Genomic DNA, 17,774 nt, shown 5'->3' with positions numbered 1-17,774 from the left:
CCAGACACCCTATTTGTGATGTTAGGCCTGGAATTAGATAAAAGTAGCCAAGAGGAACAAGGAATCCGAGGCAGGCTCTGAACTCAGCAAGGAAGATAGAAAATACAGAAAGTAAAGAGTGCTGTACAAGATAACCGCCTGTGCATGACCTTGTCTTTGCAGAAGAGTATCCACTGCTGCAAGCAGAAAGCATAGCCATGTGTGTTCCCTCGAGATAGCCAATCACTAACGGCTACGTTTGCTTCTGTATTTGCTTGCTTGCTCACCCCAATAAAAACCCTAGGCTGTAAGCGCCAGGCGCGACTCTCATTTGCAGCCTCCGGGCACCATGTCTCTGGACACCTCCAGAGTTCGCCCCTGCGCAGGTAAAGCTTTGATCAATAAAGTTCCATCTTAAATTCCTGAAAGTTTCCAACCATTTGTTGCTCATGTTGGTGGATACTACAGTAACATGGAAGTGAGAAATTTGAGGAGTCCAGGAAAAGCAGATCCCTAAACTAAAGGAGGCAGAGATGGATGTTTTAAGTTTCGCTTCCCAGATTGTAACATTCCTTCTTCAGTTGTTGTGAGGCCCCTTGGTCTCTATTGTTTTCCTTTTCTGCCAGATCATGGGTACCACTCACCTCCCACCCACCAGGGGTCCTGGGAGACATCATTGAATGGACTCTGCGTATATGGAATAAATGTGACGTGTTCTAGAGGAATGGGTTTGTCTTTTTCTGTTTGTCTTTTTAATTCACATTAATGATACTGCTCTATAACTCCTGCTGCTGCTTATGCATTTCCCTCTGCACCATATTTTTTAAAACTCTCTTCATTACCCACTTGGACTCTCCCTTTGGCACTAGCTGTTCTTGCCCATCGTTCTGGCACGCTGCTGCACGGATTTGGGAAAGCTTTCTCTGGGCCTTTTCACAGGCAGGGTGCACCCTGGGACCCAAAATCAGCTTAGCATGATGGGAGTTGAAAGATAAATACCTACACGTTCTACCTGCTCGGGTGGAACTGCTCTGAGGCATGAACCACATTGACACTGCCTCCTGATGTCTCCAATGGGATTTAGCTCCCAGTGTCCACTGAGGTCACCTGCACCAGGAACCCTTCACTCACTCTCAAACCATCCTGGCCTCTGCCTGTCCCACTCCTGTGCTGGGATATCTTAAATCAACTCCCAAATAAGCTATTTAAACAAAGGCAACCCCTCATCACCAGGTCTGGTTTTAGAGGAAACCAAACTGGGGCCATTTAACTTAGCAGAACCACTGGTGAAGGAACCTCAGGTACAATCAATCAGCTTCTGGTCACTACAGACACCAGTGTGATGAGTACTTTCCTATAGGTGCCTTGTCAATGGACACCAGAGCTTTACAAGGATACACACCACAGATGGGACATACTGGGCAACAGGACATCGGTGTGCTTGATTTCACTGAGCCTGACTGTCATCTTGTGCATTCCTGTTTTCCTCATATCCTGGTTGACACTTTCTGTTAGCAACCTTCAATGCCCATTCGTCTCATGTGTCCAAGGTGATAGTTCAGTGTTGTTTCAATTGGCACTTCTTGGATGACCGGTGAGTTTGAGCAGCTCTTTGCATTCCCACTGACCCTCTCAGCTTCTTCTTTGTGAAGAAAATGGCAAGGTGTTGAGGAAGCACTCTGCTGCCGTGGTCACCAGGACACAGCAGAGATAGAGCTAGGACTGCAGAGCAGATCTTGCTAGAAAAACATTGCAGGGAGAAAATATAATCCCAGAATGCAGCTCCGGGGCTGGACCATTTTGGAACAAAGCACGGGAATGGGATTGTTCAGTGAATGTGGGTATTGTCCTATTGATTGGTAGAAATTTAGTACTTGGCAAGAAAATCCAAGATAAATGCATGATTCTGAAAATGCTACTATCATTTTAGCTAAAGGAACAAAGGTCCACAAGAACCTCCACCAGAAACTGTCAGAGGAACCTGAGATCCTGAGTCTTGAGGTTAAAGCAGAGTCAGACCTGAGTCACAGGTCCTGGCCACTGAGGGCTGTGAAAGCTGAGATCATATGGCTGGGACTTTCGTGGGCTTCAGGACCACCATCTCCAACAGAATGGCTCTTCCATCGTTCAGGCTAAAAGCTGACTACTTCCTGTGGAAGGACAGCAGAACTGGGAAACACTTGAACTGCCACTGAGCCCTGTCCTCACCACAGAAGGGACAGAGAGAGAGAAAAGTAAACTAGCAGGGGTAATAATGATAACGTGAAGGGAAGTTCTCTCAGTTCCAATATGAGGAAGTTGTAAACTTCACGGGCATACTCCTTTAATAAAATAATAATCAGGTGGAAGGCCAAGATGGAGGCATAGGTCGACACACTGTACCTCCTTGCACAACCAAGTTTTTGAACAACAAATATTTAAAGACCACAACAGAGAGAAAATTGAACTGTACCAATGTTCGAGAGCAACAAACCATTCAGCCAGAATGGTAAAAGGGGCGGAAACAGCAGCTGGCAGAGACGGGTAGCGCGAGAAAATGTGGCCAGAGCAGCCCAGGCATGCAGGCAGCAGTTGGCAGATCCCAGGTGTGCGGTGGCAATGGGTGAACCCAGTGAGGGCGCAAGGCAGCTGGCTGACCCTGGTCACACATTCACACACAGATAAACTAGGCAGAGGAGTGAGCAGTGAAACAGACTGAGCAATCCAGGGCCCCAGCGCTGGGAATTAAAGCCTAAAAGCACCAATTGGAAAAAACTTTCGGGCAGTGGAGGTGCTGGGAGAGGCTCCCAGGCTCACAGAGAATTTGTTGGAGAGACCCACAGGGTCCTGGAGGGTACACAGACCCACACACCTGGGAAACAGCACCAGAAGGGCCCGATTTGCTTGTGGGAAACAGCACAGGAGACTGAAATCTGAGAGAGAGCAGAAAAAAATGCCATTGCCCCTCTCTGACCCCACCCCCACATACAGTGTCACAACCCAGCAACTTGGGTAGCCCTGCCCTGGTGAACAGATAAGGCTCTGCCCCTCATATGTAACAAGCACAAACAGACCGAAACATTATGGCTCAAAAAGAAGAACAGCTCAAAGACCCAGAGCCAATACTTCTAAGTGACCAAGAGATAGCCAACCTATCAGATGCATAGTTGAAAACACTAGTGATCAGGATTCTCACAGAACCGGTTGATTTTAGTCGCAAATTAAATGAAAAAATGAAGGCTTTGCTAAGTGGAATGAAGCAAAATGCACAGGGAACCCATAGTGATGGGAAGGAAACTGGGACTCAAATCAAAGGAGTGGACCAGAAGGAAGAAAGAAACAACCAAACAGAAAAGAATGAAGAAACAAAAATTCAAAAGATTGAAGAGAGACTTAGGAACCTCCAGGATATCTTTAAATGTTCCAACATTCGAATTATAGGGGTTACAGAAGGGGAAGAGGAACAGCAACAAGTGGAAAACTTATTTGAACAAATATTAAAGCAGAACTTCCGCAATCTGGCAAAGGCAATAGACTTCCAGAAAGCTCAGAGAGTCCCAAAGAAGTTGGACCCAAGGAAGAACACACCAAGGCACATCATAATTATATTAGCCAAGATTAAAATGAAGAAGAAAATCCTAGAAGCAGCAAGAGATAAGGGGACAGTCACCTACAAAGGACTTCCCATCAGACTGTAAGCTGACTCCTCAAAAGAGACCTTACAAGCAAGAAGAGGCTGGAAAGAACTATTCCAAGTCATGAAATCCAAAGACCTACAAATAGATTGCTCTGTCCCTCAAAGCTTTCATTTAGAATGGAGGGGCAGATAAAGTGCTTCTCAGATAAGGTCAAGTTCAAGGAGTTCATCATCACCAAGCCCTTATTATATAAAGTGTTAAAGGAACTTATCTAAGAAAAAGAAGATAAAAAATATGAACAGTGAAAGGACAGCAAACTCACAATTATTAACAACCACACCTAAAACAAAAGCAAACTAAGAGGACATCTAGATCAGGAGCAGAACTGTAGAAATGAAGATCCCATGGAGGGCTAGCAACAAGGGAGGGAGAGAAGGAGAAGGGGGGAGAAGGTACAGAAAATAAGTAGCATAGATGGTAGGTAGAAAATAGATAGGGGGGAGGGCAAGAATAGTATGGGAAATATAGAATCTAAAGAACTTGAGACACGTGGTCATAAACTAAAGGGGGGAATGTAGGGGGAGGGGGTGTGCAGGTTGGAGGGGAATGAAGAGTGGAAATAGAACAACTGTAATGGCATAATCAATAAAATATATTTTAAAAGAAGAATCATGTAGAAAAGCATTAGCTGTGTCACTCTCCTGGTGCTTAACCACATGCTACTGTCTGCTGGGTGAAGCCTCGTCTAGAGAACTACTGGGGGAGCAATGTCATGTCTCATTCTCTCTGTACAATTCTAACCCTGCATTGTACATGTGGGCTTTTTGTAAAAACTGGTATTGGATGTTGGACACATGCTGGTTGAATTTAATAAAAACTATTTTCTCAGTTGTCTGTGGGCGCCACTAGCCCCCCATGGCAAAGCCAGGGGGTCAGGACTAGCCGGCATAGCCACTGCTCCTGGAGATGTGTCGTAAGCCCCCCTTGGCAAAGCCGGGGGGGGGGGGGGGGCCAGGGCCAGCTGGCAAGGCCGCTGCCCGGTGGCACAGTTCCTCTCCACCTTGCTTGGCTCCCTGCCTGGAACCTGCTGTGGGTAGACAATAGGTTTCCCAAGAACTTATTGGCATAAGATAGACAGCCTGTTTCCCTGTAGAAGGGTAGGTCATGCACCGGTGCTTGATAAACAGGGAAGTTTTGATAGCACCCTGTGTTCCCCTGTTGTTCCGTAGAGTAGCTTTGCAGAAAGGACAAAGAAACTGGCTTGGGTACGGCCCCCCTCCTGCTTATTCCCCATAATTGTAATAAAAGCCTTGAATAAACGGAGTTCGGGGCTCAGCGGGATGCTGAGACCTCTCCAACCTGACTCCCTGCGTCCTTGACTCATTTCCGCCCCCTCCCCTCTCCTGGCGAGGCTGGTCCGCGGCAGTTGTCCATTTCCTGAGCCATGGGTAAACATTTTTTATGAATTCAACATTCAACCAGTGTGGAAGTTATTCTAGCAAAAATGGCAATTTTCTTGCAAGAAAACCATAGGCCATCCTTCAAATACCTTTACTATTATTAATTTTGAAAAGATGTGTGGTTCTGTGTTCTTTGAAATGTTGTCTAACTACAAATCACAGAACACCTCTTAAATACAGCAGCGGATTTCAGACTTCATACATTGATCACCAGTAAATTTGTCTCTGAAACTGACCTACAAGTCGTGGAAAGAGTCATTCTCAGAGGAAAAAAAGTGATCTAAATACACAGGCTGCTTTTTTAAAGGTTGAAATGATTTAATATGTAGAATTTGCTTTAATATCTCATAGGGTCATTGAGAAAATATGAGAGATAGGTTTACCAGTGGAAAGTTGGTACAATCGGTCATCATAGAGGTTAATTATTTTATTCTCTCTACTTTTATATATAGTTGATTTCTATAATAAGTTTCACTATATAATACCCAATACTGAAGATCATCTCTACTGATTACTCTAAATGGTGAAAAATTTATCACCATGTTTGGGCACAAGATTTCCCTCCAAGGAAATATTAAATATATTTTTCAGCTCTTCTCCTATTTCTTCTTCATTCAGTGTCTTAAACTCCACCAAATCCACATTGTCCTTATAATTGAATTTTCTAGAGGTAAGGGTGAAGCCCACTAAACAGTGAACCCCCCTCTGGGGTCTGCAAGGAACAAAACGACTTGCTTGTAAGCACAGACGCTGGAGACGTCTGAAGGTATTCATTCACAGACTCAAAATCTTCAATTGTTCGAGGCTCGAGAGTAAAGGAGTAGAGCTTTTGGTACTTCTTCTTTTCCAGGAGATCAGAATTAAGAAATTCTTGATTTGGAATGTACTGCTCTCTTCTGATTTGGTCCAGGAACCAGGTTCCTCTCTCTTCGGTCAAGCGGAAGATGCAAGGCACCTGAGGCTGATCCTTCCCGGAAATTAGCTCCAGAGGTTGCCACATCTGGTAAGAGCGTCCAAACCCAGCATCAACTATGTAGTGTCTGCCATCCACGGTGACCTTCAGCAGAAGGTGCATCATAGCACTGCTATACTTGTTGTCTGGAGGGTTGTACACGTAGCCTCCCAACATCGTGGTCTGGAAACCCATGGTGGTCAGAGCCCAGTACAGAAGGTGATTGACCTGGAGGCACCACCCACCCCGCTTCCTCCTCACCACTTGATCAAAAGTGGCCTCCAAGCCCAGTTCCATGGGCTTCCCACAATGGATGTTAAGGTTCTCGAAGGGAATGGTCCAGATCTGGTGCTGAAGAATGTCAGTTAATGTTTCCAGGTCCAATTTGCTCCTGGACTTCTTATAACCAATTCTTTCAAAATATGCTTCAATGTCCATGATCGCCTAAGGCAAGGAAAATAAAAGCAAGAGCACATCCTGTTACCTTTGCACTTGGATTTCTAATTATAATTCATGAATTTTAAATATCTAAATACAAGCAGGGGTGATGAATATCTGCAACGTAAGTCTTTTGATTACTACTTTCATTGTATTAATTGCTTTCACAAGCTTAAGTTCACTTACTAGTCTCAGTAACCCTTTACAGAAAGTATTATCACTGGTTCCCTGTATTAAACATTAGAAGCTGTAAATCCAGATTAAATGATGAGCAAAGTAATAAGTAGTTTATATGTGGTTTTGTTAGTAATAAATTTTAAAAAGTTCAGATTGGTGTCAGTTAAAATAGTGTTTACACCCTGGCTGGTGTGGCTCAGTGGAATGAGCACCCACATAAAGATTTATATTTATCCCCTCATTGATTTATTGAATCACTCAATAAAAAGTTTATGAAAATCTATTATGTATTTTCTAGTGATACTTGCTGGCTCTCAGCAATCTTGCATTTCAGTATGGGTGGGGATGGCACAGATAGTCAACTGAATAAATAAATAAAACATGCTATTTCTCAGAATGTGATGAGTGCTCTGGGAAAACTACAGCAAACAAAGAAGATGTGCACACAGTGAAATTTAATTTCAAATACAGCAGTCAAAGCAACCCTCACTATGACCTGTAGGCTGTGATAGTTAGTTACGGTCGCACATGCAGGAAAGACCACATAGGCAGAAACAATAGGAAGTTTTAAAAAGCCTTAACGTGGAAACCTGGGTGATCAGAGCACAGTGAGGGGGGATGCAGTGTGGACCGAGATAAAATCAGACAGGTAAGGGCAGCCTTAAAACCAATTCTGTTGTCTCTTGCTCCGGGACGAGAAGTCACTGTGAAAATGCTGCAGTTTGGGCAAAGTGTACCATGGTCAGACTGGCTGACCATGTGCAAGTGGCACAGGGATCTGGATCTGTGTCTCAGGGCCTGATTCTTGGAACCTGACTCCAGTGAGACCTACCGGTGGTCCTCTGAGATCTGTGTGAACAGATCTAAGAAGAGATACACGGAAAACTTCCAGAGGGCCTGGAATGTCGTGTGAAAGAGGCCTGCTTTTTCCTGCAGATCGTCTGACAGATCCTTGGTATGCTCTTGAATGGTCAATATTCAACTGTTGAACCGACTGCTGCAATTTGTCCTTAGCAGCATGGTACTCCCATTCAAATTGCCTTATTGGAGGAACTCTTAGAGAAGAGACTGAGATGCCAAATTCATTCCTAACTTCTGGAAGCCCTTCCCTCCAAGCCTCCCTCCAGGGAAGGAAAATTCCCCCAGGAATTCCCTCCAACTTTGCAGACAACCTGCCCCCCTCCCTTTGGGATTATTGCAGAAATTCTTGTCAGCTACTGTGGAGGGAGCAGGGATGGTTACAAACCCCCCTGCTGCCAGGACTAACCAAGCACCTGGGACACCCTGAGTTGGGACAGAGGAGGTGGACCTCACTGTTTCCATAATCTGACAAGGAAATCCAGTTCCCTGACACACATTATTCACACAGCTGGTTTTATACACTCTGTAATCCTCACAACCACCTTTTAAGTAAGCTCTCTAATTAGCTCCATGTCACTGACAGATAAACTGACTTGTAGAGATGCTGGGTGGCCTGCCCAAGTCCCCACAGCTGAGTGTGGTGTGGCTGTGACTCTAACCCACAGGGTGTGCATCCAGGGTCCGCTACCCTCACAGCTGTACAGCCCTTACAGCTGTGCAGCCCCTACAGCCTAAGGACTCAAAGCAGGTGTCAGCCACACCTTCTGAACCAACTCTGAACTTGCAATTCAGACACACAATAGTGTCTAGCCTCCTAGACTCACATCTGAGGTAGGATTAAGCCCCAATTTCAAAGCATGAAAAGTCACTCACCAAGTTCCACCAGGACCCACACCAGGAACTAAACCGACTTCACTCCTCGCACTGGAGCCAACATAGGAAGTGCCCTCATTGGCTTTCCATTGCCCCTCCCCAGAAGTCCGCTTGGAATCACCCAGGGATCTCTGGGAAATGTAGTTGTGGGGCCTAAGGTCATCCTTGTGCACCTCCTCTTCAAATCTGCTCAGCAGAGAAGAAGGGCACTATGTTATCTGAGGAGCCCCTGTCACAGCCTGAGAGGGGTATGACCCTCATATTTGAGTATTTGACACAGTCCTCACCTTAGGGACCCTGAAGCCAGACACCCTATTTGTGATGGGCCTGGAATTGATAAATTTGAGTAGCCAAGGGAACAAGGAGATCCGAGGCAGGCTCTGAACTCAGCAAGGAAGATAGAAAATACAGAAAGTAAAGAGTGCTGTACAAGATAACCGCCTGTGCATGACCTTGTCTTTGCAGAAGAGTATCCACTGCTGCAAGCAGAAAGCATAGCCATGTGTGTTCCCTCGAGATACCCAATCGCTAACGGCTTCGTTTGCTTCTGTATTTGCTTGCTTGCTCACCCCAATAAAAACCCTAGGCTGTAAGCGCCAGGCGCGACTCTCATTTGCAGCCATTTTGGCACCATGTCTCTGGACACCTCCAGAGTTTGCCCCTTCGCAGGTAAAGCTTTGATCAATAAAGTTCCATCTTAAATTCCTGAAAGTTTCCAACCATTTGTTGCTCATGTTGGTGGATACTACAGTAACATGGAAGTGAGAAATTTGAGGAGTCCAGGAAAAGCAGATCCCTAAACTAAAGGAGGCAGAGATGGATGTTTTAAGTTTCGCTTCCCAGATTGTAACATTCCTTCTTCAGTTGTTGTGAGGCCCCTTGGTCTCTCTTGTTTTCCTTTTCTGCCAGATCATGGGTACCACTCACCTCCCACCCACCAGGGGTCCTGGGAGACGTCATTGAATGGACTCTGCGTATATGGAATAAATGTGACGTGTTCTAGAGGAATGGGTTTGTCTTTTTCTGTTTGTCTTTTTAATTCACATTAATGATACTGCTCTATAACTCCTGCTGCTGCTTATGCATTTCCCTCTGCACCATATTTTTTAAAACTCTCTTCATTACCCACTTGGACTCTCCCTTTGGCACTAGCTGTTCTTGCCCATCGTTCTGGCGTGCTGCTGCACGGATTTGGGAAAGCTTTCTCTGGGCCTTTTCACAGGCAGGGTGCACCCTGGGACCCAAAATCAGCTTAGCATGATGGGAGTTGAAAGATAAATACCTACACGTTCTACCTGCTCGGGTGGAACTGCTCTGAGGCATGAACCACATTGACACTGCCTCCTGATGTCTCCAGTGGGATTTAGCTCCCAGTGTCCACTGAGGTCACCTGCACCAGGAACCCTTCACTCACTCTCAAACCATCCTGGCCTCTGCCTGTCCCACTCCTGTGCTGGGATATCTTAAATCAACTCCCAAATAAGCTATTTAAACAAAGGCAACCCCTCATCACCAGGTCTGGTTTTAGAGGAAACCAAACTGGGGCCATTTAACTTAGCAGAACCACTGGTGAAGGAACCTCAGGTACAATCAATCAGCTTCTGGTCACTACAGACACCAGTGTGATGAGTACTTTCCTATAGGTGCCTTGTCAATGGACACCAGAGCTTTACAAGGATACACACCACAGATGGGACATACTGGGCAACAGGACATCGGTGTGCTTGATTTCACTGAGCCTGACTGTCATCTTGTGCATTCCTGCTTTCCTCATATCCTGGTTGACACTTTCTGTTAGCAACCTTCAATGCCCATTCGTCTCATGTGTCCAAGGTGATAGTTCAGTGTTGTTTCAATTGGCACTTCTTGGATGACCGGTGAGTTTGAGCAGCTCTTTGCATTCCCACTGACCCTCTCAGCTTCTTCTTTGTGAAGAAAATGGCAAGGTGTTGAGGAAGCACTCTGCTGCCGTGGTCACCAGGACACAGCAGAGATAGAGCTAGGACTGCAGAGCAGATCTTGCTAGAAAAACATTGCAGGGAGAAAATATAATCCCAGAATGCAGCTTCGGGGCTGGACCATTTTGGAACAAAGCACGGGAATGGGATTGTTCAGTGAATGTGGGTATTGTCCTATTGATTGGTAGAAATTTAGTACTTGGCAAGAAAATCCAAGATAAATGCATGATTCTGAAAATGCTACTATCATTTTAGCTAAAGGAACAAAGGTCCACAAGAACCTCCACCAGAAACTGTCAGAGGAACCTGAGATCCTGAGTCTTGAGGTTAAAGCAGAGTCAGACCTGAGTCACAGGTCCTGGCCACTGAGGGCTGTGAAAGCTGAGATCATATGGCTGGGACTTTCGTGGGCTTCAGGACCACCATCTCCAACAGAATGGCTCTTCCATCGTTCAGGCTAAAAGCTGACTACTTCCTGTGGAAGGACAGCAGAACTGGGAAACACTTGAACTGCCACTGAGCCCTGTCCTCACCACAGAGGCGACAGAGAGAGAGAAGTAAACTAGCAGGGGTAATAATGATAACGTGAAGGGAAGTTCTCTCAGTTCCAATATGAGGAAGTTGTAAACTTCACGGGCATACTCCTTTAATAAAATAATAATCAGGTGGAAGGCCAAGATGGAGGCATAGGTCGACACACTGTACCTCCTTGCACAACCAAGTTTTTGAACAACAAATATTTAAATACCACAACAGAGAGAAAATTGAACTGTACCAATGTTCGAGAGCAACAAACCATTCAGCCAGAATGGTAAAAGGGGCAGAAACAGCAGCTGGCAGAGATGGGTAGTGCGAGAAAATGTGGCCAGAGCAGCCCAGGCATGCAGGCAGCAGTTGGCAGATCCCAGGTGTGCGGTGGCAATGGGTGAACCCAGTGAGGGCGCAAGGCAGCTGGCTGACCCTGGTCACACATTCACACACAGATAAACTAGGCAGAGGAGTGAGCAGTGAAACAGACTGAGCAATCCAGGGCCCCAGCGCTGGGAATTAAAGCCTAAAAGCACCAATTGGAAAAAACTTTCGGGCAGTGGAGGTGCTGGGAGAGGCTCCCAGGCTCACAGAGAATTTGTTGGAGAGACCCACAGGGTCCTGGAGGGTACACAGACCCACACACCTGGGAAACAGCACCAGAAGGGCCCGATTTGCTTGTGGGAAACAGCACAGGAGACTGAAATCTGAGAGAGAGCAGAAAAAAATGCCATTGCCCCTCTCTGACCCCACCCCCACATACAGTGTCACAACCCAGCAACTTGGGTAGCCCTGCCCTGGTGAACAGATAAGGCTCTGCCCCTCATATGTAACAAGCACAAACAGACCGAAACATTATGGCTCAAAAAGAAGAACAGCTCAAAGACCCAGAGCCAATACTTCTAAGTGACCAAGAGATAGCCAACCTATCAGATGCATAGTTGAAAACACTAGTGATCAGGATTCTCACAGAACCGGTTGATTTTAGTCGCAAATTAAATGAAAAAATGAAGGCTTTGCTAAGTGGAATGAAGCAAAATGCACAGGGAACCCATAGTGATGGGAAGGAAACTGGGACTCAAATCAAAGGAGTGGACCAGAAGGAAGAAAGAAACAACCAAACAGAAAAGAATGAAGAAACAAAAATTCAAAAGATTGAAGAGAGGCTTAGGAACCTCCAGGATATCTTTAAATGTTCCAACATTCGAATTATAGGGGTTACAGAAGGGGAAGAGGAACAGCAACAAGTGGAAAACTTATTTGAACAAATATTAAAGCAGAACTTCCGCAATCTGGCAAAGGCAATAGACTTCCAGAAAGCTCAGAGAGTCCCAAAGAAGTTGGACCCAAGGAAGAACACACCAAGGCACATCATAATTATATTAGCCAAGATTAAAATGAAGAAGAAAATCCTAGAAGCAGCAAGAGATAAGGGGACAGTCACCTACAAAGGACTTCCCATCAGACTGTCAGCTGATTCCTCAAAAGAGACCTTACAAGCAAGAAGGGGCCGGAAAGAAGTATTCCAAGTCATGAAATCCAAAGACCTACAAATAGATTGCTCTGTCCCTCAAAGCTTTCATTTAGAATGGAGGGGCAGATAAAGTGCTTCTCAGATAAGGTCAAGTTCAAGGAGTTCATCATCACCAAGCCCTTATTATATAAAGTGTTAAAGGAACTTATCTAAGAAAAAGAAGATAAAAAATATGAACAGTGAAAGGACAGCAAACTCACAATTATTAACAACCACACCTAAAACAAAAGCAAACTAAGAGGACATCTAGATCAGGAGCAGAACCATAGAAATGAAGATCCCATGGAGGGCTAGCAACAAGGGAGGGGGAGAAGGAGAAGGGGGGAGAAGGTACAGAAAATAAGTAGCATAGATGGTAGGTAGAAAATAGATAGGGGGGAGGGCAAGAATAGTATGGGAAATATAGAATCTAAAGAACTTGAGACACGTGGTCATAAACTAAAGGGGGGAATGTAGGGGGAGGGGGTGTGCAGGTTGGAGGGGAATGAAGAGTGGAAATAGAACAACTGTAATGGCATAATCAATAAAATATATTTTAAAAGAAGAATCATGTAGAAAAGCATTAGCTGTGTCACTCTCCTGGTGCTTAACCACATGCTACTGTCTGCTGGGTGAAGCCTCGTCTAGAGAACTACTGGGGAGCAATGTCATGTCTCATTCTCTCTGTACAATTCTAACCCTGCATTGTACATGTGGGCTTTTTGTAAAAACTGGTATTGGATGTTGGACACATGCTGGTTGAATTTAATAAAAACTATTTTCTCAGTTGTCTGTGGGCGCCACTAGCCCCCCATGGCAAAGCCAGGGGGTCAGGACTAGCCGGCATAGCCACTGCTCCTGGAGATGTGTCGTAAGCCCCCCTTGGCAAAGCCGGGGGGGGGGGGGGGGGGGGGCAGGGCCAGCTGGCAAGGCCGCTGCCCGGTGGCACAGTTCCTCTCCACCTTGCTTGGCTCCCTGCCTGGAACCTGCTGTGGGTAGACAATAGGTTTCCCAAGAACTTATTGGCATAAGATAGACAGCCTGTTTCCCTGTAGAAGGGTAGGTCATGCACCGGTGCTTGATAAACAGGGAAGTTTTGATAGCACCCTGTGTTCCCCTGTTGTTCCGTAGAGTAGCTTTGCAGAAAGGACAAAGAAACTGGCTTGGGTACGGCCCCCTCCTGCTTATTCCCCATAATTGTAATAAAAGCCTTGAATAAACGGAGTTCGGGGCTCAGCGGGATGCTGAGACCTCTCCAACCTGACTCCCTGCGTCCTTGACTCATTTCCGCCCCCTCCCCTCTCCTGGCGAGGCTGGTCCGCGGCAGTTGTCCATTTCCTGAGCCATGGGTAAACATTTTTTATGAATTCAACATTCAACCAGTGTGGAAGTTATTCTAGCAAAAATGGCAATTTTCTTGCAAGAAAACCATAGGCCATCCTTCAAATACCTTTACTATTATTAATTTTGAAAAGATGTGTGGTTCTGTGTTCTTTGAAATGTTGTCTAACTACAAATCACAGAACACCTCTTAAATACAGCAGCGGATTTCAGACTTCATACATTGATCACCAGTAAATTTGTCTCTGAAACTGACCTACAAGTCATGGAAAGAGTCATTCTCAGAGGAAAAAAAGTGATCTAAATACACATGCTGCTTTTTTAAAGGTTGAAATGATTTAATATGTAGAATTTGCTTTAATATCTCATAGGGTCATTGAGAAAATATGAGAGATAGGTTTACCAGTGGAAAGTTGGTACAATCGGTGATCCTAGAGGTTAATTATTTTATTCTCTCTACTTTTATATATAGTTGATTTCTATAATAAGTTTCACTATATAATACCCAATACTGAAGATCATCTCTACTGATTACTCTAAATGGTGAAAAATTTATCACCATGTTTGGGCACAAGATTTCCCTCCAAGGAAATATTAAATATATTTTTCAGCTCTTCTCCTATTTCTTCTTCATTCAGTGTCTTAAACTCCACCAAATCCACATTGTCCTTATAATTGAATTTTCTAGAGGTAAGGGTGAAGCCCACTAAACAGTGAACCCCCTCTGGGGTCTGCAAGGAACAAAACGACTTGCTTGTAAGCACAGACGCTGGAGACGTCTGAAGGTATTCATTCACAGACTCAAAATCTTCAATTGTTCGAGGCTCGAGAGTAAAGGAGTAGAGCTTTTGGTACTTCTTCTTTTCCAGGAGATCAGAATTAAGAAATTCTTGATTTGGAATGTACTGCTCTCTTCTGATTTGGTCCAGGAACCAGGTTCCTCTCTCTTCGGTCAAGCGGAAGATGCAAGGCACCTGAGGCTGATCCTTCCCGGAAATTAGCTCCAGAGGTTGCCACATCTGGTAAGAGCGTCCAAACCCAGCATCAACTATGTAGTGTCTGCCATCCACGGTGACCTTCAGCAGAAGGTGCATCATAGCACTGCTATACTTGTTGTCTGGAGGGTTGTACACGTAGCCTCCCAACATCGTGGTCTGGAAACCCATGGTGGTCAGAGCCCAGTACAGAAGGTGATTGACCTGGAGGCACCACCCACCCCGCTTCCTCCTCACCACTTGATCAAAAGTGGCCTCCAAGCCCAGTTCCATGGGCTTCCCACAATGGATGTTAAGGTTCTCGAAGGGAATGGTCCAGATCTGGTGCTGAAGAATGTCAGTTAATGTTTCCAGGTCCAATTTGCTCCTGGACTTCTTATAACCAATTCTTTCAAAATATGCTTCAATGTCCATGATCGCCTAAGGCAAGGAAAATAAAAGCAAGAGCACATCCTGTTACCTTTGCACTTGGATTTCTAATTATAATTCATGAATTTTAAATATCTAAATACAAGCAGGGGTGATGAATATCTGCAACGTAAGTCTTTTGATTACTACTTTCATTGTATTAATTGCTTTCACAAGCTTAAGTTCACTTACTAGTCTCAGTAACCCTTTACAGAAAGTATTATCACTGGTTCCCTGTATTAAACATTAGAAGCTGTAAATCCAGATTAAATGATGAGCAAAGTAATAAGTAGTTTATATGTGGTTTTGTTAGTAATAAATTTTAAAAAGTTCAGATTGGTGTCAGTTAAAATAGTATTTACACCCTGGCTGGTGTGGCTCAGTGGAATGAGCACCCACATACGTGGTTACGTGTGGTGGCGCTCCCCAAGAAACAACATCTTAAAAAAAAAACATTAAAAAAATTCAATTATAGAAAGGGCGGACTGCCACCTCCTGTCCCATTAAAGATTTATATTTATCCCCTCATTGATTTATTGAATCACTCAATAAAAAGTTTATGAAAATCTATTATGTATTTTCTAGTGATACTTGCTGGCTCTCAGCAATCTTGCATTTCAGTATGGGTGGGGATGGCACAGATAGTCAACTGAATAAATAAATAAAACATGCTATTTCTCAGAATGTGATGAGTGCTCTGGGAAAACTACAGCAAACAAAGAAGATGTGCACACAGTGAAATTTAATTTCAAATACAGCAGTCAAAGCAACCCTCACTATGACCTGTAGGCTGTGATAGTTAGTTACGGTCGCACATGCAGGAAAGACCACATAGGCAGAAACAATAGGAAGTTTTAAAAAGCCTTAACGTGGAAACCTGGGTGATCAGAGCACAGTGAGGGGGATGCAGTGTGGACCGAGATAAAATCAGACAGGTAAGGGCAGCCTTAAAACCAATTCTGTTGTCTCTTGCTCCGGGACGAGAAGTCACTGTGAAAATGCTGCAGTTTGGGCAAAGTGCACCATGGTCAGACTGGCTGACCATGTGCAAGTGGCACAGGGATCTGGATCTGTGTCTCAGGGCCTGATTCTTGGAACCTGACTCCAGTGAGACCTACCGGTGGTCCTCTGAGATCTGTGTGAACAGATCTAAGAAGAGATACACGGAAAACTTCCAGAGGGCCTGGAATGTTGTGTGAAAGAGGCCTGCTTTTTCCTGCAGATCGTCTGACAGATCCTTGGTATGCTCTTGAATGGTCAATATTCAACTGTTGAACTGACTGCTGCAATTTGTCCTTAGCAGCATGGTACTCCAATTCAAATTGCCTTATTGGAGGAACTCTTAGAGAAGAGACTGAGATGCCAAATTCATTCCTAACTTCTGGAAGCCCTTCCCTCCAAGCCTCCCTCCAGGGAAGGAAAATTCCCCCAGGAATTCCCTCCAACTTTGCAGACAACCTGCCCCCCTCCCTTTGGGATTATTGCAGAAATTCTTGTCAGCTACTGTGGAGGGAGCAGGGATGGTTACAAACCCCCTGCTGCCAGGACTAACCGAGCCCCTGGGACACCCTGAGTTGGGACAGAGGAGGTGGACCTCACTGTTTCCATAATCTGACAAGGAAATCCAGTTCCCTGACACACATTATTCACACAGCTGGTTTTATACACTCTGTAATCCTCACAACCACCTTTTAAGTAAGCTCTCTAATTAGCTCCATGTCACTGACAGATAAACTGACTTGTAGAGCTGCTGGGTGGCCTGCCCAAGTCCCCACAGCTGAGTGTGGTGTGGCTGTGACTCTAACCCACAGGGTGTGCATCCAGGGTCCGCTACCCTCACAGCTGTACAGCCCTTACAGCTGTGCAGCCCCTACAGCCTAAGGACTCAAAGCAGGTGTCAGCCACACCTTCTGAACCAACTCTGAACTTGCAATTCAGACACACAATAGTGTCTAGCCTCCTAGACTCACATCTGAGGTAGGATTAAGCCCCAATTTCAAAGCATGAAAAGTCACTCACCAAGTTCCACCAGGACCCACACCAGGAACTAAACCGACTTCACTCCTCGCACTGGAGCCAACATAGGAAGTGCTCTCATTGGCTTTCCATTGCCCCTCCCCAGAAGTCCACTTGGAATCACCCAGGGATCTCTGGGAAATGTAGTTGTGGGGCCTAAGGTCATCCTTGTGCACCTCCTCTTCAAATCTGCTCAGCAGAGAAGAAGGGCACTATGTTATCTGAGGAGCCCCTGTCACAGCCTGAGAGGGGTATGACCTCATATATGAGTATTTGACACAGTCCTCACCTTAGGGACCCTGAAGCCAGACACCCTATTTGTGATGTTAGGCCTGGAATTAGATAAAAGTAGCCAAGAGGAACAAGGAATCCGAGGCAGGCTCTGAACTCAGCAAGGAAGATAGAAAATACAGAAAGTAAAGAGTGCTGTACAAGATAACCGCCTGTGCATGACCTTGTCTTTGCAGAAGAGTATCCACTGCTGCAAGCAGAAAGCATAGCCATGTGTGTTCCCTCGAGATACCCAATCGCTAACGGCTTCGTTTGCTTCTGTATTTGCTTGCTTGCTCACCCCAATAAAAACCCTAGGCTGTAAGCGCCAGGCGCGACTCTCATTTGCAGCCATTTTGGCACCATGTCTCTGGACACCTCCAGAGTT

The 17,774-nt window shown here is 45.2% G+C and overlaps 1 protein-coding gene and 1 pseudogene across 1 annotated transcript; both read right to left on the bottom strand.

Moving 5' to 3' along the window:
* Positions 1 to 4,874: 4,874 nt before the first annotated feature.
* On the bottom strand, positions 4,875 to 8,426 carry LOC128626612 (arylamine N-acetyltransferase 1-like; annotated as a pseudogene).
* A 5,571-nt stretch (positions 8,427 to 13,997) lies between these two features.
* Positions 13,998 to 17,188, bottom strand: LOC119046537 (arylamine N-acetyltransferase 1-like). Its single transcript, XM_053659797.1, has 2 exons — positions 17,120 to 17,188; positions 13,998 to 15,112 (listed from the first exon to the last, which is right to left on the bottom strand). The coding sequence occupies exon 2, from the start codon at positions 15,104 to 15,106 to the stop codon at positions 14,234 to 14,236; it is 873 nt and encodes a 290-aa protein (XP_053515772.1). The 5' UTR covers positions 15,107 to 15,112; positions 17,120 to 17,188; the 3' UTR covers positions 13,998 to 14,233.
* Positions 17,189 to 17,774: the final 586 nt, after the last annotated feature.

This window comes from Artibeus jamaicensis, unplaced genomic scaffold, assembly GCF_021234435.1.
Source record: "Artibeus jamaicensis isolate MK-2021 breed Jamaican fruit bat unplaced genomic scaffold, CSHL_Jam_final scaffold_833, whole genome shotgun sequence".
Taxonomy (NCBI): Eukaryota; Metazoa; Chordata; class Mammalia; order Chiroptera; family Phyllostomidae; genus Artibeus; species Artibeus jamaicensis.
This window is presented reverse-complemented; position numbering and strand designations above follow the sequence as displayed.